Genomic DNA, 15,983 nt, shown 5'->3' on the forward strand with positions numbered 1-15,983 from the left:
TGACATACATCCTTCCAGATTATTTTCTGTGCATTTACATAACAGTGATTTTGATGTTAAGTACCTTAATGCTAAAACATTCAGAAATTGATGTTTTGCCACCAGAAAATGTGACTAGTTTTTGTTTTGGTTTTTCTGAAGGGGGAAGGTACATTAGAATCATTTTATAGATAATCTAACTCCCACTTTCCTTTTCCTTCTTTTGCTTGTTTTTGGCTTTGTCACAATATCCTTTTTATAAAAGTTTCATTTTATATTTTCTGTGTTAGGTCAACAGGCGGCAGGGGTTGGACACCAGACTGCAGGAGCTGGACACCAAGCAATAGCAGTTAGCCATCCAGCAACAGGAGTGGGCCATCAGGCCAGAGGAGTGAACCTGCAGTCAAATTACCTAGGCCTGGCGTCGGCTTCTGCACTGATGGGCTATGCTGAATGTTCTGTGCCGATGGCAGTGACCGCTCCCGCATTGCAGCCGGTCCAGGCCCGAGCTGCTGTGCCCACCACTGCCCTTATCGAACCACCTCCCCCTCCTCCTCCACCTCCTCCTCCACCTCCACCTCCACCAGCTCCCAAAATGCCACCACCGGAGAAGACGAAGAAAGGAAAGAAAGATAAGGTGGAGTACATAACTCTTAAAATTTTTATTTAAAAGTTTTGTTCTATTGAGGTGGTATTTAAAGTTTAAATTCAGTAGTGGCATTTAGTATGTCCACATTGTGGTGCAGCCACCCCCCTCCTGGTTACATAACATTTCCATCACTCCAGAAGAGAGCGCCTGTGCCCATCAGGCAGCCGCACCGCAGTGCCCCTCCCCTGGCCTCGGGGCTGCTGGGCGGCTTCCCACCTCCGCCGGGCTACCCGCTCTGCAGTGGTCAGTGTGCGGGCTCCAGCGTCCGGCTCCTTCACTCAGCACAGTGTCTTCCGGGCTCACCCGCGTTGTGACTTTTATCAGTGCTTTGTTCTTTTTATGGCTGAATAATGTTCTGCTGTGTGTGTGTACCACAGTTTGCTTATCCATCCATCCTTTGATGGACATTTGGGTTGTTTTATACCTCTTTGTTGTGTAAATATGTGTGTGAGTACATGCATTTTGAGTGCTTGTTCCGTTTCTTTTGGGTGGGGGCAGGGGTGTGTGTGTGTGTGTTTAGTAGAAGTGAAATTGCTGGAGCACATGGTAATTCTGTTGATAACTCTTGGAGGAACCATTCTCCTGCACTGACTGAGCCATTTTACATTACCACCAGCAGTGTTCAGGGACACTAATATCTCCAGGGACTCACCAACACTAGTTGCTTGCCATTTTCTGAAAGTTACCATACCAATCCTGGCAGGTATGAAGTGGTATCTCATAGTGGTTTTGATTTCTGTTTCTCTAGTGAGTAAGTATGTTCAGCCTCTTTCATTTGCATCCTTCATCAATGCACTCAGCATGAAGGTACAAAATCTTTTCGGGCCTTTTCTAGGCATATATGTTCCCTGGATATGGACTTGTATGTGGTTGTTTTCCTTTTTTTTCCCCCTCCATTCCTCTTGTTTATTTACTTTTAATTTCCCTAAGGATTTCACACTTCTTCTATGAGCTTTTTATGTTCTGTTGTATTCCTCTGCACAGAAGCTTTCGCCCCAACTGTCCAGATGACTTCTGTCCCCTGTGGTTTTTCACAGGCCGCAGCTCCTGCTACTGCCTTTCGTGGGTTCTAACCCGACATCCAAAATATACCACCATTCCTGGCTGACCTTGAAGTTGGACAACACTGAAACCAGTCCCTAAGGCAACCACAGTCTAGAACATTTCAGACATCCCACTTCCTTCCTTCCACCTGGAGGGAGGGAACTGAGAATTGGGCCATTTTGCTCCAGCCACACTGGGGAGAGCGTGGAACAAGGGCAAGCAAACATGCCACAAAGCTTCCTGCTGTTCTTACTGCAGGTTTTTCTCAACTGGCTGTTCTCTTAGTTGCTGCAGATCTTTGACTGGTTTCTAGAGTTCCCACAAAAACATTTTAGTCCGTTTCTTATTTGTTTATATAATATTTCCATGGGATAAGCAAGAGCTTGGCGCCTCATAGTCTGCCAGCTTTCTGACATCACCCTCTCGGACCCTCTGAATTCCCTAAATCACCTAAAGAAACTTTCTCATCAGCTTTTTCCTTCCCAGTGCTGCTGCTCCACTGTCTCAGCTGTCGTCTTTTGCTCCAGGGGTCAGTGGGGCAAAGTCTTTGCTTTACATGGTTCAAGGGACCTTCTTGAAGAAGTTTGACTTACACAAAAAATAAGAGTATTTCTGGATTGACCCACTTATCCAAGCCTGTACATGGTTCCAGAAATTATCTGAAAATGAAGTGTTAAAAAAATCAACAGTGACAGGGTAATGTCTTGAATAGATTGTTGTCCAACTAACTGTACCACATGCAGTTCTCCCAAGCCAGCATACTGTTGACCACCTACATGTCTTGTCTTTGTTTACCAGTCCCACTACTGTTCATTCTTTACGTAATCAAGGTTAGAATGTTCAGTGCTCAGGAATCATTTCTCTTGTGAAGCCTTCCTTACCGCTCATCCTTCCGTCTTCCAAGAGAGATAATCATCTCCACCTCCATTCATTCAGGTAATTTTTTAGACAGTCATGCTCTTACGGTCATATAAATAATAGCTTTTAAAATATATATTTACTTACTTATTTGGCTGCGTTGGTCTCAGTTGCAGCACATGAGATCTCCATTGTGGCGTGTGAGATCACTAGTTGTGGCACGCGGGCCCAGTTGCTCCACAGCATGTGGGATCAAACCTGTGTCCCCTGCATTGCACAGCAGATTCCCAACCACTGGACCATCAGGGAAGTCCCTAAATAATAGTTTTGAAAATCTGGTATTCTGCGTTAACATGTCGTTTTTATGGACTTACTTGAAAGCAGTGATTCATCTCTTTGGTGTTACAGGCAATTTTTTAAAATGCAAGATATGTACTTACTTGAAATACCTGATTTCAAGAATATCTGAGGCCTATATATTTTCTCAATCTTTTTGCTCAGGTTTTGTGTACCTTTTACTAGAGAAAAAGGACTTCTAGCCGTTTAATCTTTTCCTCTGACTTCAAGTTTCCCCTATTAAAAATGTGTTCAAACAGCCAGTGCAGCTCTGGATCCATGGTTTTGGACATGACAATGAATGCTTGACTTCTAAAACATAACTTACTTTCCCATGACAGATAGGAATCAAATACACTTCGAATTTACAAAATCGTATGGAAGTCAAAATGAAACCACAATGACTCTACCTAGATCTGTGTTGTTTCTAATCATATTTGCAGAAATATGGTGAGAGGTTGTACTGCAGTGAGCCCTCTATGCATAGTGACCATTATTCTCATTACTTTTTACTCAGTTGGTTGCATTCTAACCCAGAATAGGTTGTGTTTGGAGCTTACTGGAAGGGTGTGTATGCAGTGAGTCAGATTGAACCACAGGTGAAATAACAGAATGGAATGTGGGAAGGTGTGTGGAGCAGAAGGCTTAAGCATTTTACATGGGCATTTCCCAAAAGGTTAAAAACCTGTTATTGATAGTCAGAATAGGGTATTGATCCAGGGAGCCAAGTAATTTTAAAAGACTGAAAAGATTAAGCTTGTTTTCCTAACTCTTTTGGGTGGTTAATCACGGAGTGTGTTTGTTTTAACTGCAGGCTGGGAAAACAGCTTGGGCCACTGTCCGTAGACCTCTAAGAGCGCAGCACTCCCTCCTACCTGCCACTCGAGGGCCTGCTTGCCATACTTAGAGTGTGACTCGGCCAAGTCTTCAGAAACGCAGGGGGGACAATTAGTTTTTATCAGTGTCTAATATAATGTTCCTCTAAATTCAAAGAACTAATCACAAATATTAGGTTTATTTTGAATACATACTATCTGTCAAGTATTCTCTCAAGAGCTTCATATTCAGTAACTAACAAAATCTCTGCTTTTGTGGAGCTTTTCTGGTGGGCTTGGAGAGGGTAGGGGGTAACTGGGTTGTAGAAACAGATAAGCAAATATATGTTCAATGTTTAAAAATGTAATGAAGAAAAAGTGTCAGGACTGAAAGTGAGTGGGCTTTGGGAGGCGGTAGTGTTTCATATAGTGTGGTCAGAGAAGGCATCTTTGCTAGAGTGCCATTGATCAGAACTCTGAAGGTAGTGATAGAGCAAGCCATATTGTATATGTATCAAATATCACAAGGCTTTTTTCTTAACTGTGAGATTCTGTATTTATTATAGGCAATTTAGAAACTGAAGGTAAGCTAATAGGACAAAACTGAACTGTACATAGTATCTTCTCTTAGAACTGATCTGATAATTAATGTTTTAATATTCCTCTTTGCTTTTTTTCATATTTAGTAGTCACGTTTGACTCTGTTGCTGTTTCCAGAAAAGCTGATCATTTGTTTCTCAGCACTATGTTTCACTTGATGCCTACACTACGTCCATTTAAACTCGTAAAAGGGTACATTGTAATTCTGAGCAGATAAGAGCAAGAGTTTTTAATTCCATAGAAGAAGGCTAAAGAAAATTTTTCTGACCTGATTTCATAAAATACCCCATTTACAGAAGGAGGGGACACGTGTATACCTATGGCCAGTTCATGTTGACGTATGGCAGAAACCATCACAATGTAATTATCCTCTGACTAAAATAGTTTCTGCCTTGTTTTCTTAAGAAAAAAATATCCCATTTACAGTTATTTTTGGCAAAAATTTAGAATGGTATTTGTGTTTGGTTAATTTTGAAGTTCACGTACTCCTTAGAACTAAGGAAGAGATCTTGATCTCATGTGAGGGACTTGTTCTCTTGTTTTATGTATTATATTCCTTCTGACCTTTAACCTTTGTTACAGGCAAAGAAAAGTAAAACCAAAATGCCATCTCTGGTAAAGAAGTGGCAGAGCATCCAGCGTGAGTTAGATGAGGAGGAAAACTCTAGTTCCAGCGAAGAGGACCGAGAATCCACCGCACAGAAGCGCATTGAAGAGTGGAAACAGCAGCAGCTGGTCAGGTGAAGGGAGCGAGATCCCCGGTGGGCAGGTTGTGGTGCTCGTCGCTGCGACTTCAGAACCAGTGTGTTCTCCGAGTGTCGCTTCTGTTTTATTTCTTCCCGGTGCTGGGCCTCCTGCTGCAGCAGCGTTTCTGCAGCTGCGGGGCGTGCGGGCTCCTCGCGGCGGGTGCTCTGGTTGCAGCGCACGGGCTGCGGGGCGCGCAGGGCTTCTCCGCGGCAGGTGCTCTGGTTGCAGCGCACGGGCTGCGGGGCGTGCGGGCTCCTCGCGGCGGGTGCTCTGGTTGCAGCGCACGGGCTGCGGGGCGCGCAGGGCTTCTCCGCGGCAGGTGCTCTGGTTGCAGCGCACGGGCTGCGGGGCGTGCGGGCTCCTCGCGGCGGGTGCTCTGGTTGCAGCGCACGGGCTGCGGGGCGTGCGGGCTTCTCCGCGGCGGGTGCTCTGGTTGCAGCGCACGGGCTGCGGGGCGCGCAGGGCTCGGGCTGCAGCCCCGGGTCCAGAGCACAGCTCAGGGGCTGCGGTGCACAGGCCTACTTGCTCTGCACCGTGTGGGGTCTGCCCGGATCAGGGACTTGAGCTCCTGTCTTCTGCACTGGCAGGCAGATTCTTCATCACTGAGCAGCCACAGAAGCCCCCATGTTCTTAAAGTCATAGCCCTGGTTCCTTTACAGACTTACCCCAAGCAGTTTTTAATTCATAGAAATGTTTTTTTCCTATAAAAATTATAGTCTAGCTTTTTTAAAGACATCACAGTTGTAATACTTGGCACTAACTGTTCATCTTAGGCAAAAAACTGTCTTAACCCTGAGCACACAGGGGAAAATAGTCATCCCCATTTACCATGTTGCTCCAAGAGACCAACTTTTAATTTAATAAGAATTTAAATATAGCTGACCTAAGTTTCTATTCTTTATTTTCATGATTTTTGAAGGTGCACACACTGAATGAGCAACGTTCTTTTTTAGTGTGACCAGTCGCATCACCTGGAACACACTGATAGTGACGCCAGATTTCAGGTTCATCTCCGACAGGTTCCAGCGTATCATTACTTCTGCTTCTCGCACTTGCAACATCCATAAATGCAATACTTATAGAAATGTTTGAGGGAATTCCCTGGCAGTCCACTGGTCAGGATTTTGCACTTTCACTGCTGAGGGTCCAAGTTCAGTCCCTGGTCATGGAATGATCTCGCATGGTGTGGCAAAACAAGAAAAATTGAGAGACAGTAGCCATCTTTGCTTCATAATTCAAAACATTTTCATTTTTAGATCCATAAACACCAGTTGGAATAGCCATCCAGTGAAATTTTTGTTCCTAAGATATGTTTCTCTCTAGCCACTGCACACCTGTTTTTAGCATTTGTCCCGCTTATGAACTTGATCAAATAAGTTTTAGCATCAGTTCAGTCGCTCAGTCATGTCCGACTCTTTACAACCCCATGCGTTGCAGCACACCAGGCCTCCCTGTCCAACACCAACTCCTGGAGCTTACTCAAACTCATGTCCATCGAGTCAGTGATGTGATCAGCCATCTCATCCTCTGTCATCCCCTTCTCCTCCTGCCCCCAATCCCTCCCAGCATCAGGGTCTTTTCCAATGAATCAGCTCTTCGCATCAGGTGGCCAAAGTATTGGAGTTTCAGCTTCTGCATCAGTCCTTCCAATGAACACCCAGGACTGATCTCCTTTAGGATGGACAGGTTGGATCTCTTTGCAGTCCAAGGGACTCTCAAGAGTCTTCTACAATACCACAGTTCTAAAGCATCAATTCTTCGGCACTCAGCTTTCTTCACAGTCCAACTCTCACATCCATACATGACCACTGGAAAAACCATAGCCTTGAGTAGATGGACCTTTGTTGGCAAAGTAATGTCTCTGCTTTTTAATATGCTACCTAGGTTGGTAATAACTTTCCTTCCAAGGAGTAAGCATCTTTTAATTTCATGGCTGCAGTCACCATCTGCAGTGATTTTGGAGCCCAAAAAAATAAAGTCTGACACTGTTTCCACTGTTTCTCATGAAGTGATGGGACCAGATGCCGTGATCTTAGTTTTCTGAATGTTGAGCTTTAAGCCAACTTTTTCACTCTCCTCTTTCACTTTCATCAAGAGGCTTTTTAGTTCCTCTTCACTTTCTGCCATAACGGTGGTGTCATCTGCATATCTGAGGTTATTGATGTTTCTCCCAGCAATCTTGATTCCAGCTTGTGCTTCCTCCAGCCCAGCGTTTCTCATGATGTACTCTGCATATAAGTTAAATAAGTAGGGTGACAATATATAGCCTTGACGTACTCCTTTTCCTATTTGGAACCAGTCTGTTGGTTCATGTCCAGTTCTGTTGCTTCCTGACCTGCATACAGGTTTCTCAAGAGGCAGGTCAGGTGGTCTGGTATTCTCATCTCTTTCAGAATTTTCCACAGTTTATTGTGATCCACATAGTCAGAGGCTTTGGTATAGTCAATAAAGCAGAAATAGATGTTTTTCTGGAACTCTGTTGTTTTTTCGATGATCGAGCGGATGTTGGCAATTTGATCTCTGGTTCCTCTGCCTTTTCTAAAACCAACTTGAACATCTGTAAGTTCACGGTTCACGTATTGCTGAAACCTGGCTTGGAGAATTTTGAGCATTACTTTGCTAGCGTGTGAGATGAGTGCAATTGTGCGGTAGTTTGAGCATTCTTTGGGATTGCCTTTCTTAGGGATTGGAATGAAAACTGACTTTTCCAGTCCTGTGGCCACTGCTGAGTTTTCCAGATTTGCTGCATATTGAGTGCAGCACTTTCACAGCATCATCTTTCAGGATTTGAAACAGCTCAATTGGTTTTAGCATACAGCAGCATAAAATGTGAAAACTTACACAAACTTACACAAATACTGTATTTCCTTTTTGACCTATATATTGTTCACTCATTAATCTTGAATTTAAGAAAATTCATCTCGATTATGGTCTTCTTAACACTTGTAGCCTGAGATTTTACTTATCCAGGCAGTTTTTTTTTTTTTATCCAGTCAGTTTTATCATCACAATTTGAATGTACAGTGCTGCTATCTCTTTGTATTCATCTGAATTATATAATATTGGGAGCTGTCCAGGAGGAGACTATGAAGATGTTGTCTCCAGACTTTACTTCCTTGAAAGGTGATGTACATGATTTGGGGCAACACAGGAAGAAAACTGCAGGATGGTATTGATGATAATTTAGTTTTACTTTTGTATCATCTGTGTAGATGACTCCATTATTCTTGAGTTTTCTTACTATTTTAGTCCTTTTTAGTATTGCTGGGAATTGATTAATGATTAATTCCTACAGTGATGAAATAGCAAACTATTTCAAATGATGGGAAGTCACAAAGATCTTGTAATTTATCTTATTTTAGATTTATAAAAGGGTCTCATGCACTCATTTTGGTTATTGCAAGAGAGAATCTGAGTTTTGTTTTGTTTTTGCTGCTCCGCACAGCTGGCCGGCTTTTGGTTTCCTGACTGGGCCCTCCACAGGAAAGCGCAGAGAGTCCTGACTACTGTACAGCCAGGGAATTCCCAAGAATCTTGAGTTTGGTTTTTTTTTGTTTGTTTGTTTAAATCATAGCATACTATGTGGTTTACCTATGAACAGATAGCATATTGTTGTTTAATCCCTAAGTCGTGTCCAACTCTTACTACCCCATAGACTGTAGCCCGCCAGGTGAATCTTGAGTTCTAATCAGTTTTTTAAATAATTGAATTTTAATAAGCCGTGAGAGATCAATGGTAGGTAGAACTAATGAAAAGAGGATCTCAGAAACATTAGGTCTGCCCATCCCTGGTGGTATGTTGAGGGTTAAATATAATCTTCTTAGAGGTTAAGTAAATAAATCTAGGATAAAGACTCCTAACTCCTTGGAGCCAAGAAATACTTCTACAAGCATGTGTTATTTTCCTTCAGTGTAGCTTTAATGGTTACTGGGGAGACATAAAAATAAATATGCACTTACATATAAATAGAACTGTAGAGCAGAGTATTTTGATTGTGTTTGGTTGACCTATCAATTAAGAAATTTGATGAAAACTATTCTGGTACTCAGCTGAGAAATTTGAAACTTTTTCATGAAGATAGATATGATAGATCCAATTTTCAGGTTTAGTTAGTTTTTGTTTGCTAGGAAATGAACAGTTCCATCCTTTTTTTTTTTTCAGTGACATAATCTGTATGTTGTTTTCACAGTGGCATGGCAGAGAGAAATGCTAATTTTGAAGCTCTTCCTGAAGATTGGCGAGCAAGACTGAAGAGACGAAAAATGGCTCCAAACACATAGTTTTCTACTTTTTTGTTACTGTGTACTGGTTTTTTGTTTTTTTTTTTTTAATGTTCAGTTCAGAGTCTTAACCAGTTTTACTGTTGTCAGTAAACTATAAATGTTATGAGGGAGAGCATATGAATTTCCTGGGCAAGAGCATACAAAATTCCCACATTTGTGAAGTGTAGTTTTTCTGTTTTGCCAAAAGGTAAGGTGGTTGAACCATTTGACCTGGCTGCCTGTTTTCTTACACTGGCAACCTCAGCATGTTAGGTACATTATCCTCATCAGTCTGGATGTGTGGCTCAATGACACTTGTGTAGAGGACTCACTGATGAAAAGGGAAGGATTTTCCTGCCTAATAGAGGCTCTTGTAGTTCCTAGTGTGGCGCGCTCTCTCTCATTAACTTCTTCAGAACAAGTGCAATTAAGAAGGCAGCTCTGTACTCTACCTTGCTTAACTGGGATTATAGGAATTTCCTTCTGACCTCTTCCTCTTAGTCTGCCACCCCCGAAGTGCTGAGGTATACAAACTCGTTCATGTCGTGCTAACAGACAGCCACACTCTATAATTATAGAGTGTTTCTCACAAATTCTAGAACTGATAAAGATAGCTCAGTCATTGCACATACTAGGTGACATATATAAATTTCAGTATATAGCAGCAGCAGCAAGTGTTCCTGTCTCTGAGACTTCCCCCTCACACGTGGAAGTAAATGTAACGAGCCACTGTATGTATTGCTGTGTCTCCATTGCCGTACCTTGGTCCAAAGTTCACCTCCCATTTATATGTGAATGTATTCTCCATAAAATTCCAGTATTTAAAAAAGCAGTTTACTGTCCTGTACTTTCTATTATATCACAATCAGGTAAAAGTCACTTTAAACTGAAGAAAAAGCAAATTGTGTTTTAAAGCTGTTTGTATTTCTCCAGTTTCTGACCTTGTAAATTTGTATATATGCACTAATAAAGCCTTTTTTATACTTCTGATTGGTTATCCTTTTGCTCCTGTTTTGCCTGTTACTCCATGAAGATGTCACCAAGACTTTAAATCAGTCGTTTTTTCTAATCAAGTACGGTGTAAGGCAAACATTGAAGAAGCTCTCAGAAGAAAGAGTGTCAGGATCTTGAGCCCATTGCAGGGTGGGAGGATGGAGTTAGAAAAACAGGACTCTAGTACCAGAAAATACAGTGTGACTTAAGTTTTGAGCTTGTGGTCTATGATATTAGCTAGTATTTAGCCTACTTAAATCCTGGAAATGACAAAATGTGGTTAATATTCTGGGGGAAAAAAAAGGTGCTTTATACTCTCACTAGCTACAAGAGTTACATATACTCATAGTCCTGTATACTCATAGTCTGTCAAGTTAACCAAAGACAACAGTAGTTAAAGTTTTATTCCAGTATATTTATATGCAGCTAACTGCCTAATCAGTGTCATGTATACTTGTGTGTTGGTTTTTATTTATACAAAAATCGGGGTGACCATTTTGTATATAAATTGTTTTTCTTGTCATTTGCATAGAGCACATTTCTGGGAAAAAAAAGGCTATTGACCAGACGTTAAAGCTTTTGCTTTTAACTGCCCCAGATTTCTAGGAATTGTTGACAGGGACTAAGTGCTTTTGTCCCTATCCTGCCAGACCAGAAGCATTTTTTTGAATCTGACAATTTGATAGTCAAGGTGTGGGTTTTACTTTGTTTTCTTGTATTTTTCAACGCAGAAGGTAATTTTTCAATTCTAGCTATGGGATGGAGGAAATATATGGTGAAAGAGGAGAAGCAGCTCCTTTTGAGCAATACCCAACAGTTCTTAGAGCTGAGAAACAGCTTTTTTTTTTTTTTTTTTCCCTTTTTGGCTGCCCCATGGAGCATGCCTTAGCTACCAGGGATCCCACCTGTGCCCTGCAATGTAAGCGCGGTCTCTTATTAAATCACTGGACCGCCAAGGAAAGGAACAGTGAAGTATTAGTTGCTCAGTCGTGTCTGACTCTTGAGCCCCCATGGACTGCAGCATGCCAGGCTCCTCTCCATGGAATTCTATAGGCAAGAATGCTGGAGTGGGTTGCCATTTCCTTCCCAGGATCGCCAAGGAAGCCCCCATCAATGCAATTTCTAATCCCCAGAATCCGGGCTGCAATACTGTAATGAAAAGAGTAAGAATTCGGACTGCGATACTGTCATGAAAGAGTAACAAAGTAACAATCCGGGCTGCAATACTGTAATGAAAAGAGTAACAACAAACCTTTGGTACTGCAGTCTTCCACTTTCCCCTGGTTCCCCACTCCCTTCCTCGAAGGCGGGGCCTCGCTCCCGGAAGCGCCAAGCCGCCCCGCCTTCCCGCTTCCGGCTCGCGGTTGCTATGCTACCGGCGTCCCAGCTGAAAGCTGTGGCTCGGCGAGAGCTCCGCGAGCGCGTCCTCGGCCGGGTGCCCGGCGGGGCCTCTGCCTGCGGGTGGTGACCCCCCCGCCTCACTCAGGCTCCTCCGTCGCGGCCGGCTCCGCGCCCAACCCCTGCTGCCCCGGACAGTCCGGGGCGCCGAGGCGGTGGCAACCTTCCCTCTGGCCTCCCAGGAAATTGGGCCCCATCCCTCGACTCTCCGGGAAACTGCCCTCCACCACCTTCTCCCTGACTCGGAAACCCGGAAACCCTGAATTCCGTTTTCTGAGCCCCTGACCTTTCTTTTCCCACCCGCCCCGAGACGACTCCGCCGGACTCCCCTCCCCTTTTCTTTCACTCTCCAGCGGCGTTCTGGTGGTGGGCATCCCCCTCAATCCGGAGAAGAAGCATGGAGCCGGCAGGGGTCCTGGCGCCTCGGGAGGAGGAGGTCGGAAGACTGACCGCCCTCCCAGATTCCTCAGGTGCCCACCCGGGCCTCATGGCGGGCCCTGGTTTACCTGATAAGAGGTTGGGTTGGCAGGGAAGAGGGAGCGGTGCCGCGTGGGAGCTGCGGAGCGGAGGGAGGGGACGGGGGTGACTGTCGATAGGTGATTCCAGTTGTCCTGCTCTGGTTTATTTTAGCTCCTCCTATGTAATCAACTGCCCTTTTGGAAATTGGGCAGGGGCTGTTGCTGGATGCGGGTGTCACTGACTGTCTTCAGCATACCATGCAGAAGTAACATGTTCCCAGCATTGGACACAGAGCTAAAGCAGGAGGTCGGTAGCCACCCCTCTCCAGAAACCCAGTACTAGCTCAGAAGGCATATTCTGGTGGCACCTTTTTCTGGCTAGAGATCTTGATCCCAAAGGTAGAATAATTTGCACAAATGTCTTTCACATGGTTTGTTTTTAGAAGTTCTCAGGTGTGGCGTCTTCTGAGACCATGCTTGTGTACCTTTGTTAAGAGTCAGTATTACTCTTACAGGCTGTTATAATAATGATTATTATGAAAACATTTTCCTGATTGAGATGGTCTGTCCTTTCACAGACTCTTCCTGATCCCTATGAAGACTTTATGCGCTATCACCTCCAGTACTATGGCTACTATAAAGGTAATACCTCGTTCTGATCCAGCATCACCTTTCCTGGGTCATTGAAGTAAATTGTTGGGTCAACTTAGAGTTGTGCTTGGATAAACTGATGTCGAATTTTTTGAGCAGCGTTAATGAAAAGTACTTCCTTTCCCCACTGATATGCTCTGTCACTTCTGTTGAGTGTCCATTTATACAGAGGTCTGTCTGTCTGTCCTTGAACCAGTACCACCCTTTCTTAATGACATGACATGGCATTGAAACAGTCTTGATATGTGGAAAGAAATGTCCTCCCATATTGTCGTTTTCAGAAGTGTCTTGGCTAACCTTACCTTTTTATATAATTTTAGAATTGGCATGTGATGCTTTTAAATATATGGTATTGCATTTAATCTATAGATCAAACTTGACAAGAAATGAGAATTTTCCAATAGCACATTCTCCGATCTATTAATAGTATTTTCTAATTCTCTTAATTCGCTTAGGTCCTTCTTAATGTCTTCCAATAAGATTTATAAATTGTTTTCATGGAACTGTTTATGTGTATGCTTTTATAAGTGGTATCTTAAAATTTTGATGTTCTAACTTTGTTCTTGGTATTTAGAAATAAAATTTAGGTTTTTGTACTGGTTTTATTTCTGTCTTGTTAAACTTTCTTGTTACCTGTTTCATTTGGTAAGTGATCACTGACTTGTCGAAAACCGAATTCTCGGGCTGCCAGATTCAGCAGAGCCCTCAGACGAAGCACCCCCCGCTCTGAGTGCTTCACTCCCACTCCGAGGACTTGCCCTGACTCAGCCGTAGAACTGCTGATTTCTTTCTGCCTCCCCTGGCCCTTCCTTTCTGCTTCACCATATGCCTCTCCAGTCTTCTGAACATGAAATGGAGAAAATTATACATTTAACTCACATAAGTTGAAACGTGAAAGCTCTTTGGAAAATGGGTTGTAAAGGCCTGTGGTGTGGCAGGTGGTGACTAGAAGGAAGTTTCCTAGCAGTAATTGTTTGGTTGTTGACCTCGATGTTGGATGTGACGAACTAGCCTTCAGCATCTTTCACTAAACTGCCTGTTCTTAGCTCAGAGAGGCAGTTTACCAAACTCTGCTACACACCAGCATGTTTGGAAGAATAATCCTCGATACCTGTTGAGTGGCTCTTTTGGAAAAAGAGAGGATTTGACACCGAACCGCTTGCAAAAGGAGAAGCGTCTATGTGAGTAGTACTCAGTGTCATATGGCCCTGGAGCCCTTGGTGCCTTGAGCAGCTGCTCCCGGGGTGGGGGAGAACGTGGCCTAACATGGGAGAAGCCGGGGAGCATCCTTGGACACTGTTTCTGACATCACTCAGGAGTGTTCTATCTTAAAAAAAAAGAAAGTTTTTAAATGAAAAGAAAAACAACAAAACAAAATATTCTGTAGATGTGCTTTGGATTGTAGGTTTAAACTACTGTGCATTCTGCATGGTCTTCCTCCAAATTGTTGGAAAATTTGTTAAAACTGTTTGGTCAAGAGTAACATGTTGATTTTTTTCATGCAGTTTTGATGGATATATTTATTAAGGCTCTTTGCATAGGAGTGGTGGAAACCAATCCAAGCTAACTTAAGCAAAAACAATTTTTTACAGGGATTCCACAAGTTTTTTCTAGAATCCAAGGATAGGAACGCAGTTGAATTTCTCCCTCAATACATATCCAACCAAACATCAATTCACTTCCCTTTACTGCACGTCCTTCTCCCATGCCCCTTCCGCCCCTTCCGCACCCCAGCCACCATCATCTCACTATTGAAACAGCCTCATCATTGGTCTCTGGTTCCATGATGCCCTCTTCCAATCCACTTTCCACACAGCGGTGGTTTTTTTTTTTTTTTCCTGTTTATGTGCAAATCTGATTGTATCCCTTTTCTAGTTAAAAATCTTTGAATGATACAAGACCCAAAAGCCATAAAATAAAACACTGATAATTTTTACAGCAAAACCTTATGTTTAGAAAAAAGTTCCATTAGTAAAGGAAAATAACTGAAAAAAATGTTTGTGAGAAATATGTCAAAGGATTAATTTCCTTAACAAAATAACTTACAAGTCAATAAGCAAAAGATGACCAAATAGAAAAATGGACAAAGAGCACGAGCAAGGAGTTCGTAGAAAAGCAAACAGTCAATGCAACATGCACTCCCCACGTTGGGGGGTGGCTCAGTGGTCAAGAATCCCCCCGCAGTGCAGGAGACGCAGGAGATGCCGGTTTGATCCCTGGATCAGATCCCCTAGAGGAGGAAATGGCAGCCCACTGCAGTGTTCTTGCCTGGGACGCCCCATGGACACGGGAGTCTGGTGGGCTACAGCCCTAGGGTTGCAGAGGTGGACACGACTGAGCACACAGGCATGTCCAAGGATTCATTTCCTTAACAAAGTAACTCTTACAAGTCAATATAGAAAAGACGGCCAAAGGACATGAGCAAGGAGCTCATAGAGAAGCAAACACAGTCAGGAAGCTTTGTGAAAAGCTTCACCCCTAATTAAAGATACAAATCAGTATGTCAAAGTATCACTGTGTAAATTATGAGGCTTGGGCAAAAATATTTTTATGATTATACCTAGTAGAAGTCAGGAGATGGTAGAACACCCTCCCACACTGCTGTTAGGAATGTGAGTAGATAGACTTTAAAATTTTTATTTATTATTATTAATTTTTTTTGACTGTGCTGGATCTTCATTGCCTCACGGGCTTTTCTCTAGTTGCGGCAAGCGGGGGGTACTCTCAAGTTGCGGTGCATGAGCCTCTCCCTGTGGGGGTTTCTCTTGTTTCGGAGCGTGGGCTCCAGGGCGGGAGGTCACTGTGGCTTGCGGGCTCCGGAGCCCTGGCTCAACAGTTGCGGCCCACAGGCTTGCTTGTTCTGCAGCGTGTGGGGTCTCCCCAGAGCAGGGACGGAAGTGTGTCTCCTGCCTTTCCAGGCAGATCCTTTACCGGAGCGAGCAGGGAGGCCCCAGATGGACTATTTTAGGATGGCGGTTTGGCAATAGGAGGGAAAGGTGACGGTACTTAACCTTTGATCCGGCAGTTCCATTTTCAGGTTCAAATGTGTATCTTACATCTTTGTTCATCCTTCTGCTCGGAAGGCTCTTCCATTCTGTGTCCCAGAGCTCCTGGCAGGGAGTAGAAAGGCAAAGGTTGAGCAAAGAAGACTGTCAGGGCGGGGTGGTTCAGAAGCCAGCCAACCACCTACCTT

General features: G+C 43.5%; 2 protein-coding genes across 6 annotated transcripts in view; both read left to right on the forward strand.

The window, feature by feature from the left end:
* The window catches only part of FNBP4 (formin binding protein 4), a 30,737-nt gene extending 20,457 nt beyond the window's left edge, over positions 1–10,280 (forward strand). Inside the window, exons 15-17 of the mRNA XM_020870631.2 lie at positions 270–616; positions 4,864–5,021; positions 9,218–10,280. Of these exons, the coding sequence (XP_020726290.2) occupies positions 270–616; positions 4,864–5,021; positions 9,218–9,308 (596 nt within the window). The 3' untranslated portion in view covers positions 9,309–10,280. The remainder of the gene's footprint in view (positions 1–269; positions 617–4,863; positions 5,022–9,217) is intronic.
* Positions 10,281–11,641: 1,361 nt separating this feature from the next.
* Positions 11,642–15,983, forward strand: part of AGBL2 (AGBL carboxypeptidase 2) — a 29,488-nt gene continuing 25,146 nt past the window's right edge. For 3 of the 5 annotated variants that reach the window (XM_070472993.1, XM_020870651.2, XM_070472994.1), the window contains exons 1-4: positions 11,642–12,151; positions 12,312–12,446; positions 12,718–12,781; positions 13,837–13,971. In XM_070472993.1, coding sequence (XP_070329094.1) covers positions 12,366–12,446; positions 12,718–12,781; positions 13,837–13,971 — 280 coding nt within the window. In that variant the 5' untranslated portion in view covers positions 11,642–12,151; positions 12,312–12,365. The remainder of the gene's footprint in view (positions 12,152–12,311; positions 12,447–12,717; positions 12,782–13,836; positions 13,972–15,983) is intronic. The other 2 variants (XM_070472995.1, XM_070472996.1) reach the window with 1 other exon arrangement.

The sequence above is a fragment of the Odocoileus virginianus genome, chromosome 10 (assembly GCF_023699985.2).
Source record: "Odocoileus virginianus isolate 20LAN1187 ecotype Illinois chromosome 10, Ovbor_1.2, whole genome shotgun sequence".
Lineage (NCBI taxonomy): Eukaryota > Metazoa > Chordata > Mammalia > Artiodactyla > Cervidae > Odocoileus > Odocoileus virginianus.